This window comes from Schistocerca nitens, chromosome 8, assembly GCF_023898315.1.
Source record: "Schistocerca nitens isolate TAMUIC-IGC-003100 chromosome 8, iqSchNite1.1, whole genome shotgun sequence".
NCBI lineage: Eukaryota > Metazoa > Arthropoda > Insecta > Orthoptera > Acrididae > Schistocerca > Schistocerca nitens.
Window position 1 is genome coordinate 355,513,586 of NC_064621.1, and position 19,402 is coordinate 355,532,987.

Consider the following 19,402-nt stretch of genomic DNA (forward strand, 5'->3'; position numbering starts at 1 on the left):
ATGTTACCATAGGTTGAGGTCAGGATAATTTTGAGAGTGGAGAATGTACTGTAAGGGTAACTCCTATCTGTGCAGTTCAGCAATGCTGATGGTTGAGGGGAGAATCCAGATGGCTCAGGTTGTGGAGCAGCCACTCAAATAAAGCATGATATGGTGCCCTCTTGCCCCTCCAACCCAACAACCTCACTCGCAGCCTCCCAACTCTTTGCCTGGCAGCCTTGTTCTGCCACCATCTACTTCCTGCACACTCTGCCAGGCAATGCCGACTTTTCTCCCCCCCCCCCCCCTACCAGTACCCCACTATTCCTCCCCTTTCTCTGCCCTATTTATGAGTGCTGCTTCCGCCTGACACAACAAAGTTGTATTCTGGCCAGAGCAGCCACAGGTAGGGTCCTGAGTGCATGAGGTGTGCTTGTTTGTTCGTTTGTTTTGTGTGTGTGTGTTTTCCTTTCTACAATGAAATTTTCACTTTGCAACAGAGTGCCTCTGATATGAAACTTTCTGGCGGATTACAACTGTGTGCTGGACCAAGACACAAACTCTACACCTTTGCCTTTCACAGGCTAGTGCTCTACCGGTAGAGCTTGTTATGTTTACCTGGTTTGCAGTTATTTCTGATGGGAACAATCCTGTTATTAACCTGTTCACAGTAACTCAGTATCTGCCCCACTTTCCTACTCATAGTGAATCCTATTGCTGGTTACCAATTTCCACTGCTGTTATTACCATATATTCCTATGGCCAGATAGATTTATCTTCTTTCCATTTCGCATCACTGTCCCATACTATATCTCCACTGAGACCTGGAATTTCCCTTTTCATATTTTCTAGTTTTTTTATGATGTTCAAACTTCTGACATTCCCCACTCCGACTCACGTTATAATACCCTTTTGTTACTTACTCAATCTTTTTCTCATGATTTCCTCCTCCTTGGTAGTCCACTATGAGATATAAATGGGGGCTTATCCCTAATCTTCATGGGACTTTTGAACTACATGTGACAAGTCTTGTGGATAGACATGATGTCCATTTAATGTCATGGTTTCCACCATCTTCTGTATCCTCACTGATCACTGCTGATTCTTCAACCTTTTAGGGGCAGTTCCTCACCCCTAGGGCATGAGATTGCTCTGAAATTCCATCCCCTCCTCTATGCTCTTGAACAGGGCTGTAGGCAGAACCAGAGTGACTCCTTACACCATAAGTCTAAGCAATGGCCGAGTTCAAAGGTGGGAACCAGAATGTTTTTAATATTATTCAGAGACACTATCACACAATCAGCATAACAGCTAATTCATCCAAGCTGCTGACAAGAATAATATACACAAGAATGGAAAAGATAATTGAGGATCTGTTACACAACAATCAGTCTAGCTTTAGACAAGGAAAAGGCACCAGACGAGCAGTTCTGACACTGTGCTTGTTAAAGCAAGATCGATGGAAAACTAACACACCGTCATTGGCTTCGTTGAGCTACAAAAACCTTTTGACAGTGTGAAATGATGCAAGATGTTCAAAGTCTGAGACACATGAAAGTAAGCTATAGGGAAAGACAGATAACATACAATGTGTACTAGAGGCAAGAGGGAACAATAAGATTGGAAGAACGAAGTGTTCAGATTAAAAAGGGGCTGATACAGAAATGCAGTCTTTCGTTCCTACTGATCAGTCTCTACACTGAAGAAGTTAAGTTGGAAATACAAGAAAGGTTCAACAGTGGGATTAAAATTCACGGTTAAAGGCTATAATAATATAATTCACTAACAACATTGCTATCCTCAGTGAAAGGGGACAAGAAGTACACAATCTGTTGAATGAAATGAAAAGTTTAATTAGTGCAGAATATGGATTGAGTGTAAACAAGGAAAAGATAAAAGTAATGAGAAATAGAAGAAACAAGAATAGCGAGAAACTGAACATAAAAAATTGGTGATCACGAAGAAGAAGTAGTGAAGGAACTCTGCTAACCTGGAATCAAAATAACACATGACGGATGAAGCAAGGATGACACAAAAGATGGACTACAATGGCATTCCTAGCAAAGAAATGTCTACTGGTACACACATAACACTTAATTTGATGGAGAAATTTCTGAGAATGGTCATTTGCAGCATAGAATTGTATGGGTAATAAATCATGGACAGTGAGGACACTGGTACAGAAGAGAATTGAAGCATTTGAGATATGGTGCTACAAAAGAACACTGAACATTAGGTGGACTGATAAGATAAGGACTGAGGAGGTCCTTGCAGACTCAGGGAAGAAAGAACCATGTGGAAAATGCTGACAAGAAGAAGGGACAGGATGATACAACATGTGTTAAAGACATTAGAGAAAAGCCTCCGTGATACTAGAGGGAGCTGGAGAAGGTTAAAAACTGGAGGAGAAAGAGACAGAGACAGAGAGACAGAGAGACAGACAGAGAGAGAGAGAGAGAGAGAGAGAGAGAGAGAGAGAGAGGGGGGGGGGGATAAATCCAGCAAATAATTGAGGAGGTAGGGTGCAACTGCTACTTGGAGATGAAGAGGTTAGCACATAAAAGAAATTCGTGGCACGCCAGAAATGTGACTTGGTACCTCACTGTTTCTACATTTCTGTATGATGATCATCCGAATCATAAACCCTGCACCTAAATAGAGAACATATCAACCAGTCTCACACCTACATATATGTGATTACTCTGCTTTTCACCATAAAGTGCCTGGCAGAGGTTTCAATGAACCACTTTCAAGCTGTCTCTCTACCGTTCCACTCACGAATGGCACGCAGGAAAAATGAGCACTTAAATTTCTCTGTGCGAGCCCTGATTTCTCTTATTTTATCGTGATGATCATTTCTCCCTATGTAGGTGAGTGCCAACAGAATGTTTTCGCAATTGGAGGAGAAAATTGGTGATTGAAATTTCATTCATTTGCTGTCCTGCAATGATTTCCATACGGCAAACGGGCATTTTGTTCTTAGGTGATGATGGAACTCAAGTTCCAGCATTTCCTCTTCATTTATGCCTGACTACAGTGTAATGCTGGCTCTTGGTTTTCAGTCAGGCTGACCAAAGTGAAGTATTTTGCCATTGTTAGACAATGTCTCTAGGACAGGCTGTTCCAACACCCATGCCTGCCCCTCAACACACCTGCAGGCAGCAGCAGATAATGTAGGCTAACTGCTAGACGGCCCAATTGCATGTGTTATATACACGTGCAATTTGTTTGGTCACCCCTACCAAAATTGCACAACCGGTGTTGTATGGCCTCGAATTCTTTGGCCCGACTGCAAGACTGCCCACACATCAGCAGTTTGCACTCTCCTGCAGCCAATTCCTGGTGGTGTGTGGAGACAGCAGTTATTGATGACCCATATTTGCCAGAACCCCATCTACTTACTTCCCACACATTTATAGTGCCAATGGCATGATTCAGAGTATCTAAAAACACTTGCCATGATTTTCTTTCATTCTCCAATTGTTATTCATAACACTGCTCTTAATGCTTAACACTTTGGAGACCAGCCACTTAGAGGAATATTGGGCCTATGAAATTGGCCATTTATGCCATTTGTAAGAGGGTGTTTTATCAAATATCCTGGTTCGCTGTGGGTATTTGTACCAGATAAAGATGATCATGAGCGTGGATATTTGATAAACGGTGTACAAGAAAAAAGCAGATACTATGCACCCTCGTCTAGGTGCACTGTAACAACAAGGGCAGCAGCAAGCAGCTGTGTGATGCATGGTATTCACTTATTGCACAGGTCTGTACATATGCTTTGGCACTTCAATTTGTCAGTGTCGTCAACGGCTCAGAGTAAGAGGGCCATTGACACTGTCAATGGGGACCCAAAACAAATGAACCACTTTTATGTTATAAGGAACTTTGATGTTCAGCCTAAGTGTCAGATGTTGTATGTCAGAATGTGCTATTCTGCGTGTCAATCATTGGGCTCCGTCATTGTGAGATTTGAGGACTTTAAATACAAAGAAGTGCAAATGAAGGTTCAGAGTTTATTTAGTAGTAGTCATGATCTAACATTTCATCACCCCCCCCCCCCCCCCCCCAACTACAGAAGAAAAGGAAGTTCATACACAGTGGGGGGACGGAGTAGCTGGACCACCAGAACAATTTCTTCAGCAACCTTTATAACAGATAACTGACAGATCTTACACCATGAAAATATATGAAGCACAGACACCAGCTGATGTATGCCACTGCAAACCCACCTCTTTCACTTTATATTATTTAAAGTGTTACTGGCACATAAGTAATTTATGTACCTTCAAGAGCAATACATACTAAAAAATGTCCAAGCTCCAAATTTTATTTTTCATATTCATTTCAGTTCTTTGAGAGACTACAAATTTTAAAATAATGAACACAGAAAGTATAATTATCCACCCAAGAAAGAAGTACGAGTTATTGAGCAATTTCTTCCTCTCGAGCTTCCAAAATTTCACACTCGCTCAACTAAGCGACATATTTGTAGCAGAATTACAGCTAACTGGGAAACCTAATGAGTACTTGCATGAAATTATGTCAATGTGATTGTGCTGGCTTTGTAATTCACAATAGCAGCTGTAATATTCACTAACGTTTCTTTCGAAATAATTTTAGCAACTGACAACAGAAGGCAGCACCAGTCAAAGCGCGCGATACAATACATTGTTCTCATACAAAATTAGTCCAGTTTTCGAGTGACAGATGGCTTGCACATTGAGAAAGTCATGGCTTGACCCATACTCAGGTGTGGTCTTTTAAACACAAAATTGTGGACAGAGCTATGATCAGGCTTGGTCTCCAAAGTGTTAATAGTCTATTAGGTTGAAACACTGGTGGTGTTTGACTCATTCCAAAGCTGGTTCCCTGGCTCTGATTGTGGGATGACTTTTTTCATAAATAGCTGCACTGCTTCTAAAGCTGGCTGTAGGACTCTGGGATAGATGCACCAGTTGCACTTCAGGTCTTACTATCGCCCAACTCTGTATGATCTGTTGAGAAATAACCAGTTAACTATTTAGTGCCCAGCTCACTCGAAAAGTGGATCCAGATGGGAAAGTGAATGAATGTCAGTTCCCAATGATGTGACTCACTCGACATTAAAGGAACATGTGGATCGATATGTAGTCAGCACAGTACAATGGCTGAGAAGCTTGGAGTAAAGTTTGCCATGCTTTGGAGGTCCCTTTGATAACTGTCAGCTTGTTGAGGGTTAAGGTAGCCTACTGACCAATATCTCAGGTTTCCAAAATCTGATGTAACAATTGCAATCTTAGGTCTGTACTCCAAAGTCAAGTTTGTCTACTGTGTTTGCTTCTTTAGCTAATGTGTCAATGAGTTCATTTTACAGAATACCGACATGACGCAGTGTCCACATTAATGTTGGAGTGTTTCTGGATCCATGGAGGTCAACTATACTACCCGACAGCGTTGATGGCCTCTCGGCCGATGATACGCAGTAGACAGCTGCGCAGCTGGCCAATGAGCGCACATTCGGTTCCCGCACCTCGTGCTGTCTGAAGCTCCGTCATATTTCAGAGTTCTACCGTGTTTTAGTGCGGAAAAGTGCGGTTGGCCGATTTCTGTTGTATACTAGGTCTTCTCTGAGTTTTGTCGTAATGGCTGAAACACCTAAACGTCGTCAAGTGTTTCACAAACAGGCAAGAGACCTTATTTTTAGAGTGTACTCTTTCTTCAAGCTTGAGGTAGTTTCAGGCGAGCCGATCTGCGAGGTTGCCAAGGTGCAGGAACGCACTGCAGTGGTCTGTGGCGATATTGGTGTACGAATTGTCAGGCGAGTTATACAGGAGGCAAAGCTGTCACAGCACGCAGTTGGCAATGTGGTGTTTCAGTCTCCAGGGAAGAAACATAGCGTTCCAAAGAGGCTAACAGTAATCGACGACTTCGATCAAAATGTGTTACGCCGCAAGGTTTTCAAATTTTATGAAAGAGGCGAGTTCCGCACAGCAGCTAAACTGTGCACCGTTATGCACGAAGCTACTGGGTTTGATGGAAGTGTAAGATCAATGCAAAGAATGTTGAAGAACATCGGATTTAAATATGTTAAGTCCAATGATGGGCGCAAATTTTTAATGGAGCGTAATGATATTGCTACTGCTAGGATTACATTTCTAAGAAAAATGCATGACATCAGATCAAAAGGAACGTCAACTGTCTATTACTTGGATGAGACTTGGGTGAATCAAAACCATACTAGAAAATTCATTTGGAAAACAACAGATAGACAAGGCGGTTTGAAAGTTCCAGTGGGAAAAGGAGGGCGTCTTATAATATGCCATGCTGATTCTGCTGCTACCGGGTTTGTGCCTGAAAGTAAACTTATTTTCAAATCAAAATTAAAAGCTACATCTGACTACCATACCGAAATGAATGGAGAAACATTTCGAGAATGGTTTCAGAATCAGCTGTTGCTTTATTTGCATCCAGACTCTGTCATTCTTATGGACAACGCAAGCTATCACTCTGTTGTTCTCAACAGGCCTCCCACTACAAGCACAAGGAAAAGTGATATTGTTCCTTGGTAGCGAAATAATAATGTAACGCACAGTGAAATACAAACAAGAGAAGAGCTTTTGGAACTGGTGAATATGTCAAAGACCTGCATTAAAAACTACGAAATTGACTCTATAGCCAAGCAACATGGACACAGAGTGATACGAGTACCTCCTTATCATTGCCATTATAACCCCACTGAACTGGTGTGGGCACAGGTGAAGAAATACGTGGCAGACAAAAATACTACATTTAAAATAGCAGACACTGAAGACTCACCCATGAAGCAATAGAGAAAATCACCATTGCTGATTGGGAAGCTTGCGTGCATCACACTGACAAACTGCAAGAAGAAGATTACCAGAAAGAAGTTGTCAGAGACGAAATAATGGATTCGTTCATCGTCAGTGTAACTCTCACATCCAGCGACTCCAGTTCCGAAGGCAGTGACAATGAAATCTCCGAGTAAAAAGGTATGTGAATGGAATGTAAACTTACTCTCTAATTATCATGAACATTTACTTTCTTCTCAAGCTGTGCGTGCAGTAGAAAGTAGTTCAGTGGAATATCTATTCTATAATTACAATTTTATTTTACTTCGTTTTTTCTTTAAATTAAATGCTTTTTAATGCTACAATCTGTTTTATTAATCCAGACACATTTAGAATTTTATTTTAAGGCATCATCGTTGGATATCATCTGATGTAGTACACTGTAGCTATTATATGCTGTCATGTAGATTTGAAAACAGTTTATGCCCTTATCTTTGCATAAATAAATTATTACTTATGATTATATGCAAAAATAAGGGCGTGAACGGTTCTTAAATCTACAATGATGGCATATAGCCACAGTGTACTATTTCAGATGATATCCACCGATAATGCCTTAAAATGAAATGTGGAACGCGTCTGGATTAATAAAACAGATTGCAGCTAGAAAAGGCGTTTACTTCAAAAAACGATTATTTATATACTTGCTGCGGATAATGGCCATTCAAACAAATTTGTTTATTTTACTTCTGTCTCTATTCTGTCTACGATATAACGTAGATTAAAACGCTGTTTGCCCTGGGGACTGGGGTAGGTATTTTAGATTTGATTCTTTCGTCTTTTTATTTATAAAGCAAGAGGAACGGAAGGCGTAATCTTTCTGTAATGTGCAATTTATTATAGAATCCATTCTGCACTGAGAGAGTATGTATCACTACTTCGTAATGTAGTTACGACTGGGAAAGATTGAATAGACAGTCCATTCTGTTATGTATATGTCGCAGTTATTAGGTACATTTAATAAATTTATCATGGAACGGGGAGTAGAGCACCATGAACCTGACAGTAGCGAGACAGGTGAAACATTGGCTAAAGCAGCTGTCCGTAGCATAGCTGCCGTCAATTCGTCCAGCGCCCAGTTGACAACGCAGCACTCCTTGGAAGCTGCGCGGTGCAGCGACAGGCCATTAACGCTGTTGCGGACTATAACAGATCTTTAATGTTGGCAACTAAATATTTTCTGGAGCAGCACTGAGATATGCTGTGTAAGCAGCTCATGGAATTGCTCTAAACCAGGAAGTCCTTTGTAGTGGGAATTTTAAGGTGTTGCAAGATATAGTAAGCACCTTCGCAGTCTATACACTGCCTGTGATTTGCAGGTAACACTTGTCATATCTCCTTGGGCGTTCAAAAGCATAACCAACTCTGTCATTGACTTTTGATCCAACTGTGTAAATGCATGTCAAATTGGGATAGTCATGAAGAACCGAATATAAAATGTGCCTGACAATAGTGGGGTCAGCATTTTCCTTATGGCCATGGAAGAGGTCGACCCAAATCAAGTGACTGGGTACACATCATGAGGAGTGCTGAGAGGGTATTCAATGTACACAGACAAAAGAGTCAACTAACACGGATGGGCAGGCATCTCACAATGTGACTGAACCAGTAGTAGCTAGCACCTGACCCTCAGAGGTGGTATACCAGATTCCACCAAGAGGCCATCTAGAGTGCTAATATCGAAAACTCAAGGTGTCAACTGCACATCACTGAGGTGGACACGGTCTAACAAGCTCAGTACTGATAATACTACTGACCCATAGGTAACACATCCGTAGTACAGGCAGGATAAAATCCAGCTTTTTAGAATCTCAGAACTGTGTGGTGTGTGCCCCTGAGAAATCTGTGTGTTAAGTATCCCTGTGCAATTTGCCTTGAGCTGGCATACGTGGGGTAACCATGTGGACTTATTGTCAAATAAAATGCCTGAAAGTTTGAACTTCTAAATGACTTCAAGTAAATGGTTGCTCACAAAATTCTGGGTGGTGATGCACAGTCCCTAATTTATAAAAGCACATCACCTGAGTTTTCATGATAGAAAACTGATATCCAAGATTCAGGTCCAGTCAGATATTTTTTGTGTGACTCTCTGAAGTTTGCATTTTGCGAAGCACAATGATGTAGGCTGTAATAGAGACACAGGTCATCCATATACAGTCATGGCGGAACATGGGTCCCACTGCAGTCAAGATACCACAACTGCGATGGCAAAGAGGGTTACACTCAGAAATGATCTCTGAGGAACGCCAGTTTCCTGTACATATTTGGTTCTGAGGATTGAACCTATCCTGACCCGTAACATTTGGAGGAATAGGAAATGGTTAAGCACCCACCAGATACAAACACTGTGATCAGGCATTGGTGATGTATGGAAGCAATGCGCACTGCTGATTCCAGTCAAATCATTTGGTCTGTGGTGGACCGGTGTGCCCAAAACCCATTTCAAAGTTGTGTAAATGCACTCCGGCTTCCCGGCACAAACTATTTCTGAGTGATTATTCTTTCAAATAATTTACACAGGCTATCCATTCGAGAGCTTGGTTGATAATTAGTAAAAATTTGAGTGTCTTTTATTAGTTCCAGGATAGAAATAATAACATCCTCCCATCATCTGGATGGAAATTCCTTCCTGACAAATGTGATCTGTGTGCTTTATGCTGTCATTGCGAAGATGTTTAAGCATTTAGTTGTTACAGAAGATACATAATGTTCCCAACACTCTTGTTTTCTCTCTCTCTCTCTCTCTCTCTCTCTCTCTCTCTCTCTCTCTCTCTCTCTCTTTTAATTAAAGCCCCTGCCTGAGGCTGAAGTCTCTTGAATGCTATTAAATGTTCAGTAGACAGCTGGCATTCATGTTATGGATGTCCCTTTTGACACACTAGATAGCTGGAGCCATTTCTTTAGACCACCATGGCATGGGTTTCTGGCAGGGAGGGCCCGAAGTATAGGGTATTGTTGCCTCTGCAGCACAAATAATTTGTCAATACTATCTAGAACCACCCTTTCCATATCCTTCTCTTGACTGGCTTCAAAAGTTGGTTTGGAGGTGAAAGCTAACCAGTTGGCTTTCTGAAGTGACTAACATCATGCATATTCCACTAGTAAGTTTTTGAGAAAAAAAAGTGATAGGAAACTGCTCGCCATCACAAAGGTCATAATGGACATCCCACTGGATTAAGGGGAAGATGCTCAGCTGCAGACTGTGATTTCTATGGCTGAATATGTTCCATGCTGTACTGCAATGTGTTGCAGCTCTAGTGTTATGTAGGCAGACATCCACTTCTGAAATTAATAGCTCTATTATACTGCCCCTACTACATGCATTTTTGCTGCCACACACAGGATTGTGGACACTGAAGTCCACTAGTACCAGTAGCCAGTAGAACGAAGGGTGGAGGCATCTGCTCTACTAGCTCCTGACATGGACAGACCTATCTGGTTGTAGATGAATATTACATACAGTTACCCTAAGTGACTGGTGGACATGAATAGCCACAACTTCTAACACAGTGTTTACAACTTCTAATGCAGTGTTCAGTGGCACCCGCTCACTGAAAACAACAGAGTTATGAGTGTGCAGACTCCTCCACATGCCCTCCTGATGTTAATGCAATTTTTGCTGTAGGATTTGTAATTTTTAAGTCGGGAGTTGGGTTTCTGTGAACTGTGTCTGCTGGTGACACACCAACTGCAGAGTAAGTGGCTACAGCTGCCCAAGTTCAGCCAGGTGGCAATGGCATCTGTCACAATTCCACTGAAGGAACATCAGATTGGTATCTGAGAAAGCAGTAAAGGGTAAACACAAATGACAATGTGCCGATGACTCATGCTCCACTCAATGGTATTCCTATGTTCAACCTTAGGGGGATGGAGGCTGGATTGACCGGAGCAGCAGAATTCAGTTTAAGTTTCTATTTTTCCTTCTTGTCCTTTTGATTTCTGCAAAGATTTTCCTGCTTTGACTTCTGAGACAGGAGAGGACTATTCTTTTCTATGACATGCAGCCTTTTGCTCATTCAGCCACTGGTCTGTTTCATTCCAAGAGGGAGCACTTTGGTAGTAGTTCTCCTCGTACCCTGGTTATGTTGGAGAGGGCTGCCGTTTCTTGAGCTGTGCCGTTGGTGTATTGCCACTACAGCTGTGGGTTTGGGGGGGGGGGGGGGGGGGGCAAGGAAACTGATATCCCCTACCCTAACTGAAAAACTGGCATCAACATGTGTCTGGGGGCTAGGAGTTGCTATCTGAGACCTTGTAATCATGCCAGGTGTAGATTTTGACTTAAGTCTGTGAGGTACAAAGTCATGTTGACTGGGTGGAGCTGTTCAAACTTTTTCTTAGCATCTACATAACACAGATAGTCAATTTTTTATATTCCTGGATTTTTTTCTCCCTCTTGTAAACTGAACATTTTGTTGATAAGGGGATGATGATGTGGGCAATTCACACTTGTAGGATGTTATTTGCAAGGTCTGCCCTTGTGTTTTCCCCATCTAATGTCCAGCAAGTAATCTCATTAGTAAAGTGAGAGAACATGTATCCAAATTCCTGGCAGCTGACTCAACTGGTAGGAGGAAGAAAACAGGATCTGAGATCACGTCTATAAACCATGGCCTTCAATTATTCAAATAAAACATTTCCATCGAAGGCTATGATAGAAGCTCCAGTGTCCACCATATTATCCTTAGGTCCTCTCTGAATGCCAGTACCACACCACTATTTTAGTGTGAAGTTCTTCATCTCTTGTGTTAGGTCCCACTGGAAGATGACACCTCTAATTCTGTTGAGTTTGTTATGAGGATAGATGATAACTGGTGTATAGACAAAATTGTCACATGTCAGAAGTGCCTGTGATTGGATCACAGTCAAAGTTTTGATTCAAAGAGATACATTTCCCATTTTTTGTATTGCAGGAACTTCTCTGAACCTATCCTCAATATTTTCAATGAAAAACAGTGGGTTCATTGTCATGAAACATTCTCATTCAGTTCTGGAGCACACCAAGAACTGCATGAATCCTGTTTACTGTGCGCAAGAGACGGCCTTCTTGGCATGGCCACCAGTACAATGAGTTTGATATGTTTCATTGCAGCTCGCCCTTCCTGATGCCACTCACTCCATCTTGGTGTTCTCCCCGTGTGCATCACACCACCATGATAAAGCCGTTGCATAGAGTCTTGGTGCCCCAGACTGGGCAACATCTACTCCTCAGCATATAGCAGGCTACAGCTTGGTTATCAGCAATGTGAGCCTAGGGGATTACAGCTGTGATGGTATTTGATGACACCCCAACCCCTCACAGTTCTGTGAAATTTAGAATAGGTGAGGTCACACCCTACAAGGGGACCAAAAGTAATTAAGCCCAAAAGGTTGTGAAATGAGCTAAAATTGAGGGGTGCCCTAATATTAGTAGAGTTGTCATTGTAAAAGATTGACTAGGTATAAGACTCCATTTAGCCACCTCTAGCAGAAGGTGGGGAATTGCAATGTGTCCATTATAGCCCGCAACCCAAAAGGCGGGATTTCAAAATACAGAAGAGCTCTATTGCTCAGTTCTTTCTGAGGCTTCATTCTGACATTACATGTCTTGTTCAACTCTTCAGTTCTCAACTATGGAAGTGAGGAAAAAAATTGAACTGCTGGCATTTCTGACTCAAAAATAATCTGAAAAATTTCACCAACGAAAATTGTAAAACATGACAACAAAACTGAAACTTCATTGAGATATACTTCAGTACATGATAATTTAAGGGTGGAAGAGATGAAACAGATCCCCCATTCACTTAGACAAGCATGGAAAAGTATAGGCCATACTGAGTGATTTAAACACTTCGACACCTCAAAAGTCGCAGCTGTTTATTTATGTTCAGAAGAGCAATGCATAATGTACACAATTAAATCAACAAGCTGTCGAGTGTGTCAAAGTGTGACACGCACTGAATAATTTGTCAAGAGGGGCCCAAAAGTAATGAGAATTTCTCTCTGCCAGTTGGTAGAACACTAGCTCTGAAGTCTCCTGCAACACACCATTTTTGTATCACTTGCCAGAGCAGCATTTGTCTGCAAATAGTATTGTGGTCAGTGTGACTGTTTCTGCAAACGCTGTTCGAATGTGTTCAATAATTTTTCACATACTGACATGCCAACAATGGGTTCTGTTTCCAGTTAGGGAAATCAACAGCAGAAACTACTGTAATGCTTTGGACAGTTTTGGGGAGGAAGCTTGGAGTCAGGCAATTGAAGATGAATCAAGACTGAAATGTCCCTCAACTTCCAGAACAGACGAAAACTTTGAAAAAAATCATGCTTGATCATCGTAGAACAATTGATTGGTGGAAATGACTGGGATATCTTACAGCCCATGCCAGTGAATTCTGATTGAAGGTCTGAAGACAAAACATGTTGCAGCAAGCTTTGTTCTGTGTACTCTTTCTGATGCTCAGAGAGCCAATCATTCATGCATGTGCTGAGAACTGAAACCACAAAACCACAGACAGAAATTGATATGATGTTTGATGCAAAAGTTATCACTGGTGACAAATCGTGGTGTTATGGATAGAACCCACAAACTAAGCAACAATCCAGCCAGTGGGCGGATTCATCACCAAGAAAGCAAAGCAGGTGAGATCCCTCGTGAAGACAATGTTGGTTTTTTTTTTTTTTTTTCAACATCAAAGGGAAAGGTCCACCATTAATTCATTCCACCTCCTCAGGGGACACCGCCTTAACGTAGCACTGTCCGTGCGGGTTAGGAGGTTTGCGTGCTCTGGATCCAGAGGACTATGCCGGCTGTAGCGTATCTACCAGCAGGGTCACCCATGCCGGACAGGCAGAAGGGGAGGAGCCAGACCAAGTGTGTCCCTCAACGACCAATCGAAAACCTGTCTCCTATCCTTTTCCCATCCCTAGCCCATCCTTTTTCTTTTCCTTCCAATTTCCCCCACATAACCAATGATAGCGGTTAAACCATGTATAGGGGTGCAGAGGAAATGCCAAGCCCATATGCCGAACATCTGGCAAACTGTCAGTACCTCGGCAATAATGTGGCAGCCCCACCAAGGCAATCGGAAGCGGTGGGCCAATCACCCGCTCTTCTTAAATAACCTGATTACTGAAACCGAGATGAGAATACAAAACCGGATGGATAAACTGGTAATGACCTTTGGCATGAAAAGGAAAACGAAAATTGGCTTTTGGAATATACGAACCTTGAGGGAGAGTAGCAAGCTGAAACAATGAAACAAGTGAGGATTGCTTTGGATTGAAACCCTCAAGGAGTTACAAAATGTGGTCATGCCAAACGGACATGGAAAAGGACGATCGAGAGAGAAGCTGCAGAGGATGGGAAAAACGTGGAGTGAAGTGAAGAGACTTGCTAGAAATCGTACCAGGCCCTATGTTTCAGAGGGAATTACAGGGACTAAGTAAGCAATTCATTCCACAGAGCACCACAGCTAATTGGCTTTTGCATCACAACACTACTGTGTTCACACAGCACCTTTTGGCCAAAACCCAACTGAAAATGGCTGCTCCCCCACCCCCCCTCACCTTACATGGTCCCCAGTGACTTTCCTTTATTAAGAAGAATAAAAATAAACCCAATGAAGATGCATTCTCAAGACAACAAATGGTGCTGGAGGCACTAAATAGTATAACTTCCACTAATGTTAAAAATGCTAGGATAAGTGTATTATGTCTTATGGACAATGTTTTGGTTTTTTTAAGTTTTAAAAATGTTCCATCAATACACAATTTCTTTTACACAGTTCTCATTATTTTTGGGTCTTCCCTCATATGCAGAGACTACTTGGGCCACTGGTTTTAGAATTATGACATTGTTATTTTTAAAGCAATCTGTAAATGAAATATATCTGTCTTAAGATGGAACTCCCATCCCAAAACACATACAATTTTTATAAAAAAAATGTTTTTGCATTTTATTTCAATATTTTTGACATACATACCTTTAATGTGACTGACGCAATGTAACTTGTATTGGGAAGTATTTCAATAGGTTCTTTGAACATTACTCTGAAAGTTGAACTGGAGCCATCTGAGCTAAAACTGGTAGTATTAGTGCCCAGAAGATCACCAGAACCAGTATGTATTATCTGTATATTAACACTGTATTCTGTTGGATTACGAATTGAGCCATAAAGACCAAATCCAACAACAAATATTTGACGATCAACTGTGAACCTGGAAAAATTTACAGAATTTTAATTTCAGTGAACTGCTCGTATATTAAAAGGTAGTGACTTAAGAAAAACATCTTGTTGTTCAAACACTAAATGCCATAGTAACATTGCGTAATGGGGTTTAAGGCATGACTGACACATTTTTATCTGTGGAGAACGTTTGAGCACAGTCCACCCCATTCACAGTGATGTAGCAGAGAGAGAGAGAGAGAGAGAGAGAGAGAGAGAGAGAGCAGGGGAGGGGAGGGGAGGGGAGGGGAGGGGAGGGAGAGCGGGAGAGAGGAGGGGATGGATTATGCATCGCTTCCTATGCTAGTGAATGGACAGTTGTAAACAGTGCTACAGTATCACAATAGTAATTACATATCTAATAATGACTATGTCACCTGGAAGCACTGCATTCATGTAGCTAAATGAATGTATTGCTTATATTCTGCCTTATAGTGCTGGGCGTGTGGATGTACAAGGGGCGTTTGAAAAGTCCGTGCAAAAATAAAAACTACTTATGTGTTTGGGGTAAACCTTTCTTATTTTTTGACATTGTCTCCTTTTAGACTTATACACTTCGTCCAGTGCTGTTCTAATTTGTTGATCCCTTCCAAATAATAGGAATTGTCCAAGACTGCAAAATAGCTATTAGTTACTGCAATCACTTCCTCGTTTGAATAAAACCTTTGTCCCGCCAGCCATTGCTTCAAATTGGGGAACAAGTAGTAGTCCGAGGGAGCCAAGTCTGGAAAATAGGGGGGATGTGAAACGAGTTGGAATCCTATTTCCATTAATTTTGTGACCACAACTGCTGAGGTGTGTGCTGGTGCATTGTCGTGATGGAAAAGGACTTTTTTGTGGTCCAATCTCCGGGGTTTTTCTTGCAGCTCGGTTTTCAAACTGTCCAATAACAATGAATAATATGCACCTGCAATAGTTATATCTTTTCCAGATAGTCGATGAGGATTATCTCTTGCGAATCCCAAAAGAAAGTTGCCATAACCTTTCCAGCTGAAGGAATGGTCTTCGCCTTTTTTGTGCAGATTCTCCCTTGGTAACCCATTGTTTAGATTTTGTTTGGTCTCAGGAGTATAGTAATGTATTCATGTTTCATCCACAGAGACGAAACAATGCTTAAAGTCCTACAGATGCTTCCTGAACAGCTCCAAACCATGCTTGCAACACTTAACATGATTCCATTTTTGGTCAAGCGTGAGCAATTGCGGAACCCTTCTTGTGGATAGCTTTCTCATGTCCAAATGTTTATACAAAATATTATGTACCCATTCATTCAACATGCCCACAGCACTAGCAATCCCACACACCTTAACTCTTCTGTCATCCACGACCATATCATGGATTTTATCAATGATTTCTAAAGTCGTAATCTCCACATGGCATCCAGAACGTTCAGCATCACATGTGCCCATATGGCCACTCTGAAAATTTTGAAATCACTTATAAACTGTTCTAATCAAAGGTGCAGAGTCACCGTGATGTTTATCAAGCTTCTCTGTAGTCTCCTGAGGTGTTTTGCCTTTCATAAAGTAATGTTTCATCATCACACAAAATTCTTTTTCGTCCATTTTTTGAGAATCACTCACCTTCCTTGATTCACACGAATGCCAAACACAAAGAAATTGACCAATATGGCTGAAACTTGGTGTGCACTCCTTTCAAAGATACTACTAATTAAACATGACCTCGATACTAGCCGGTGGTGCCATTTCTTGGACTTTGCACGGACTTTTCAAACGACCCTTGTAATGCACATTTTATTCCTTTTTCTGTGGTTTAGAACATAATATTAAAACTCAGAAGTAAGTCAGCAATAAAGATCACTTGAGGACTAAAATCAACATGATAGCCAAAGAAGCAGAAACAGAGACTAATAACACACAAACGTGAATGAGGGAAACAACAGCAAGGCTTACAATTGGAGAAGTGGAAAGTACCATATAGGCAAACACATTATGAACCAAGCAGAAACCACTGTTGCATAAAGAGGAAAGAATGCAATGAAAAAGTAAATGTTACTGAGGATTTTTCCACTTCTCAAGCTCAATGATCCATCCCAAGACAAACTAGCTGACCATCGCATATCGAAGTTATATTCTTACCAATGGAAAATATTTGTAAATGAAAACTATAAAACAAGTTGTGACAGGGGAAAGCACAAATATTGTGTGAATTTGTCATATTATCTGCATGTGGAGAGCCACACCAAGGGACAATGAGTGTCCTCCAAATGGGATAGATACCACAGTAACTTCATGAGCAGAGTTATTGTAAAGTCAAGGATCATAATTCAGGCCTACATTAAGTAATATATGAAAGATGAGTCAATACGTGCATCCTGAGAAGAGCATTGCGATACACTTTATACCACTGACATGATATGATTAAAATGATTTGCCATATGATTATTCCACCTCTAGAAACAGTGATTAACCTCTGATTTAGATTTACAGTGAGTAATACAAAACTGAATCATAATAAGACAGATACCCTTATATACATCCATATGGTGGAATAACTATTTTTTAAGCAAGAAATTTATGATCTGGACAGGCTGGCCATACATTATTTAATTCATAATAATAAATGTTTTTTTTGACATACTTATATTTTGTGTCAACAGAATTGGGTCACAGTTTGATCAAAATTTTTTCCCCATTATTATGAGGATAATTAGTATCATTCTTTGTGCAGTACAGGAAAATTTCTTTTTGAAGATGTCAACACTATCACACTGATGAGGGAAAAAATAGGTACTATAGTTGCCACCGTAACCATGACTACAATGTTGGTTTCTCCAGTATAGAGTTTTAGGGTGCAATTGTGAAATACACAGTAGTGCTTGCCGAGAATTTGTGATTTGCAGGCATGCAAACAACTGACACAGTGAAGCCATATGAATAATTGATTGCATCAAGAAAGACATGAAAGGAACCATCTGTTGAAGTGCATTCAGGGGAATAGTTTCATTAGATATTTAATACTTATTCAGTAAGTAACTGTAGAAACATTCAACAAAGGTATTTAAATGCACGGAAATAGCACTGCAACTGCTTATTTATTTGTTTCAGAAGCCTGAATTATTTATTGCAGAAATACATAACAGCATTACCTACTGAGCCTTTACAACAAAGTATTTTACTCTATTCAGATTTGTAGGTAACTTCCAACACTGTGAAAAGTGAAATTCAATGAGTATATGAACAGTATTTTTTCCGTGTACATAAGGTGTAATAAAATTCACAAATTCATTGAACAATACAGTTATCAATTTTGTTGAGTTGGATGCCAGTAATGTTTAATGCTTTTTAAGTAAGTGCCTGAAATCTGTCGAGCATCTTGTCAATGTGTTTTATCATGTCCTTACTAAAATGTCTAGCATTTTCTTAACGTATTTTTGTTTGTTCATTGGTATGATATTTTCTTTGCCAGCTTTTAGAAGCATAGCATTGTTAATTTTTATTTTGTCATTAATAGAATTTATGTCTTTGGTTTGACTGATCAGCTGATGGTTATTGCATTGTTTATTATAATGATTTTTGATTATTTTGGATATTTCAGTAAGAACATTGTTTTGCTCTACTCTTAGAAGTTTTGCTGCATCACTGCAATTTTTACACATTCCATCATTTCTACTGTACTACTATGGGATGGTTTTTGTTCAGTGATATTAAGTTAAACCTTTCTGTAATAAGTTGTTTCATTGTCATTAAAATTAAATTTATTAAAATTTGACAATCTTTTGCAGAAATGAAATTCTGAATTGCAATTTGTTCCTGGTTTCATGGGATAGCTAGCAGAGTTTCTGTTTCCTGCTATGTCAATGTCTAATCTTTCTCCTGTCCATTTCTGTCATAAGCAGCAATAATGGTCACCATAATCACAAATGCTGGTTCCGTAGTAGTTTACCTTTTTTTAGGTGTGTTACATACAATTTAGTATTCAGAGACCTATTTTTCTTGATTGCCAGATTTATAAATGTTTTGTACTCAATGTGTCTTGCAGCTTTCAAATGGTTCACAAACAACTCTTTTATTTGTTTATAAAGACAAGGCTGCTTGCTTTTTATATTTTTTAATTTAATGGAGTGGTATCTGGCACATGCTCGTTATCAGCAGTCTTATAGAAGAAACATAAAAATAATGTATGACAAAATTATGAAAAGTTGCAGATAGACACAACAAAACGACTGTCAAACAAAGCTTATTCTGTCCTGGATTTTCCATTGTTTGAAAAATAATACACGATACATGCTGTATAGGTGATAGGTTACAGAAGTTTGAATATGTTTATAAGCAGAAATGTTTCAGGAAGAAGAGGAAGAGGAAGAAGAAGATCATGAAGAATCAAAAACGTAATAAACAATGG

The 19,402-nt window shown here is 40.4% G+C and overlaps 1 protein-coding gene across 3 annotated transcripts in view; it reads right to left on the minus strand.

Moving 5' to 3' along the window:
* Nucleotides 1–19,402, minus strand: part of LOC126198799 (BTB/POZ domain-containing protein 2-like) — a 66,981-nt gene that overhangs the window by 3,309 nt on the left and 44,270 nt on the right. For all 3 annotated transcript variants that reach the window (XM_049935370.1, XM_049935368.1, XM_049935369.1), the window contains exon 6: nucleotides 14,795–15,029. In XM_049935370.1, coding sequence (XP_049791327.1) covers nucleotides 14,795–15,029 — 235 coding nt within the window. The remainder of the gene's footprint in view (nucleotides 1–14,794; nucleotides 15,030–19,402) is intronic.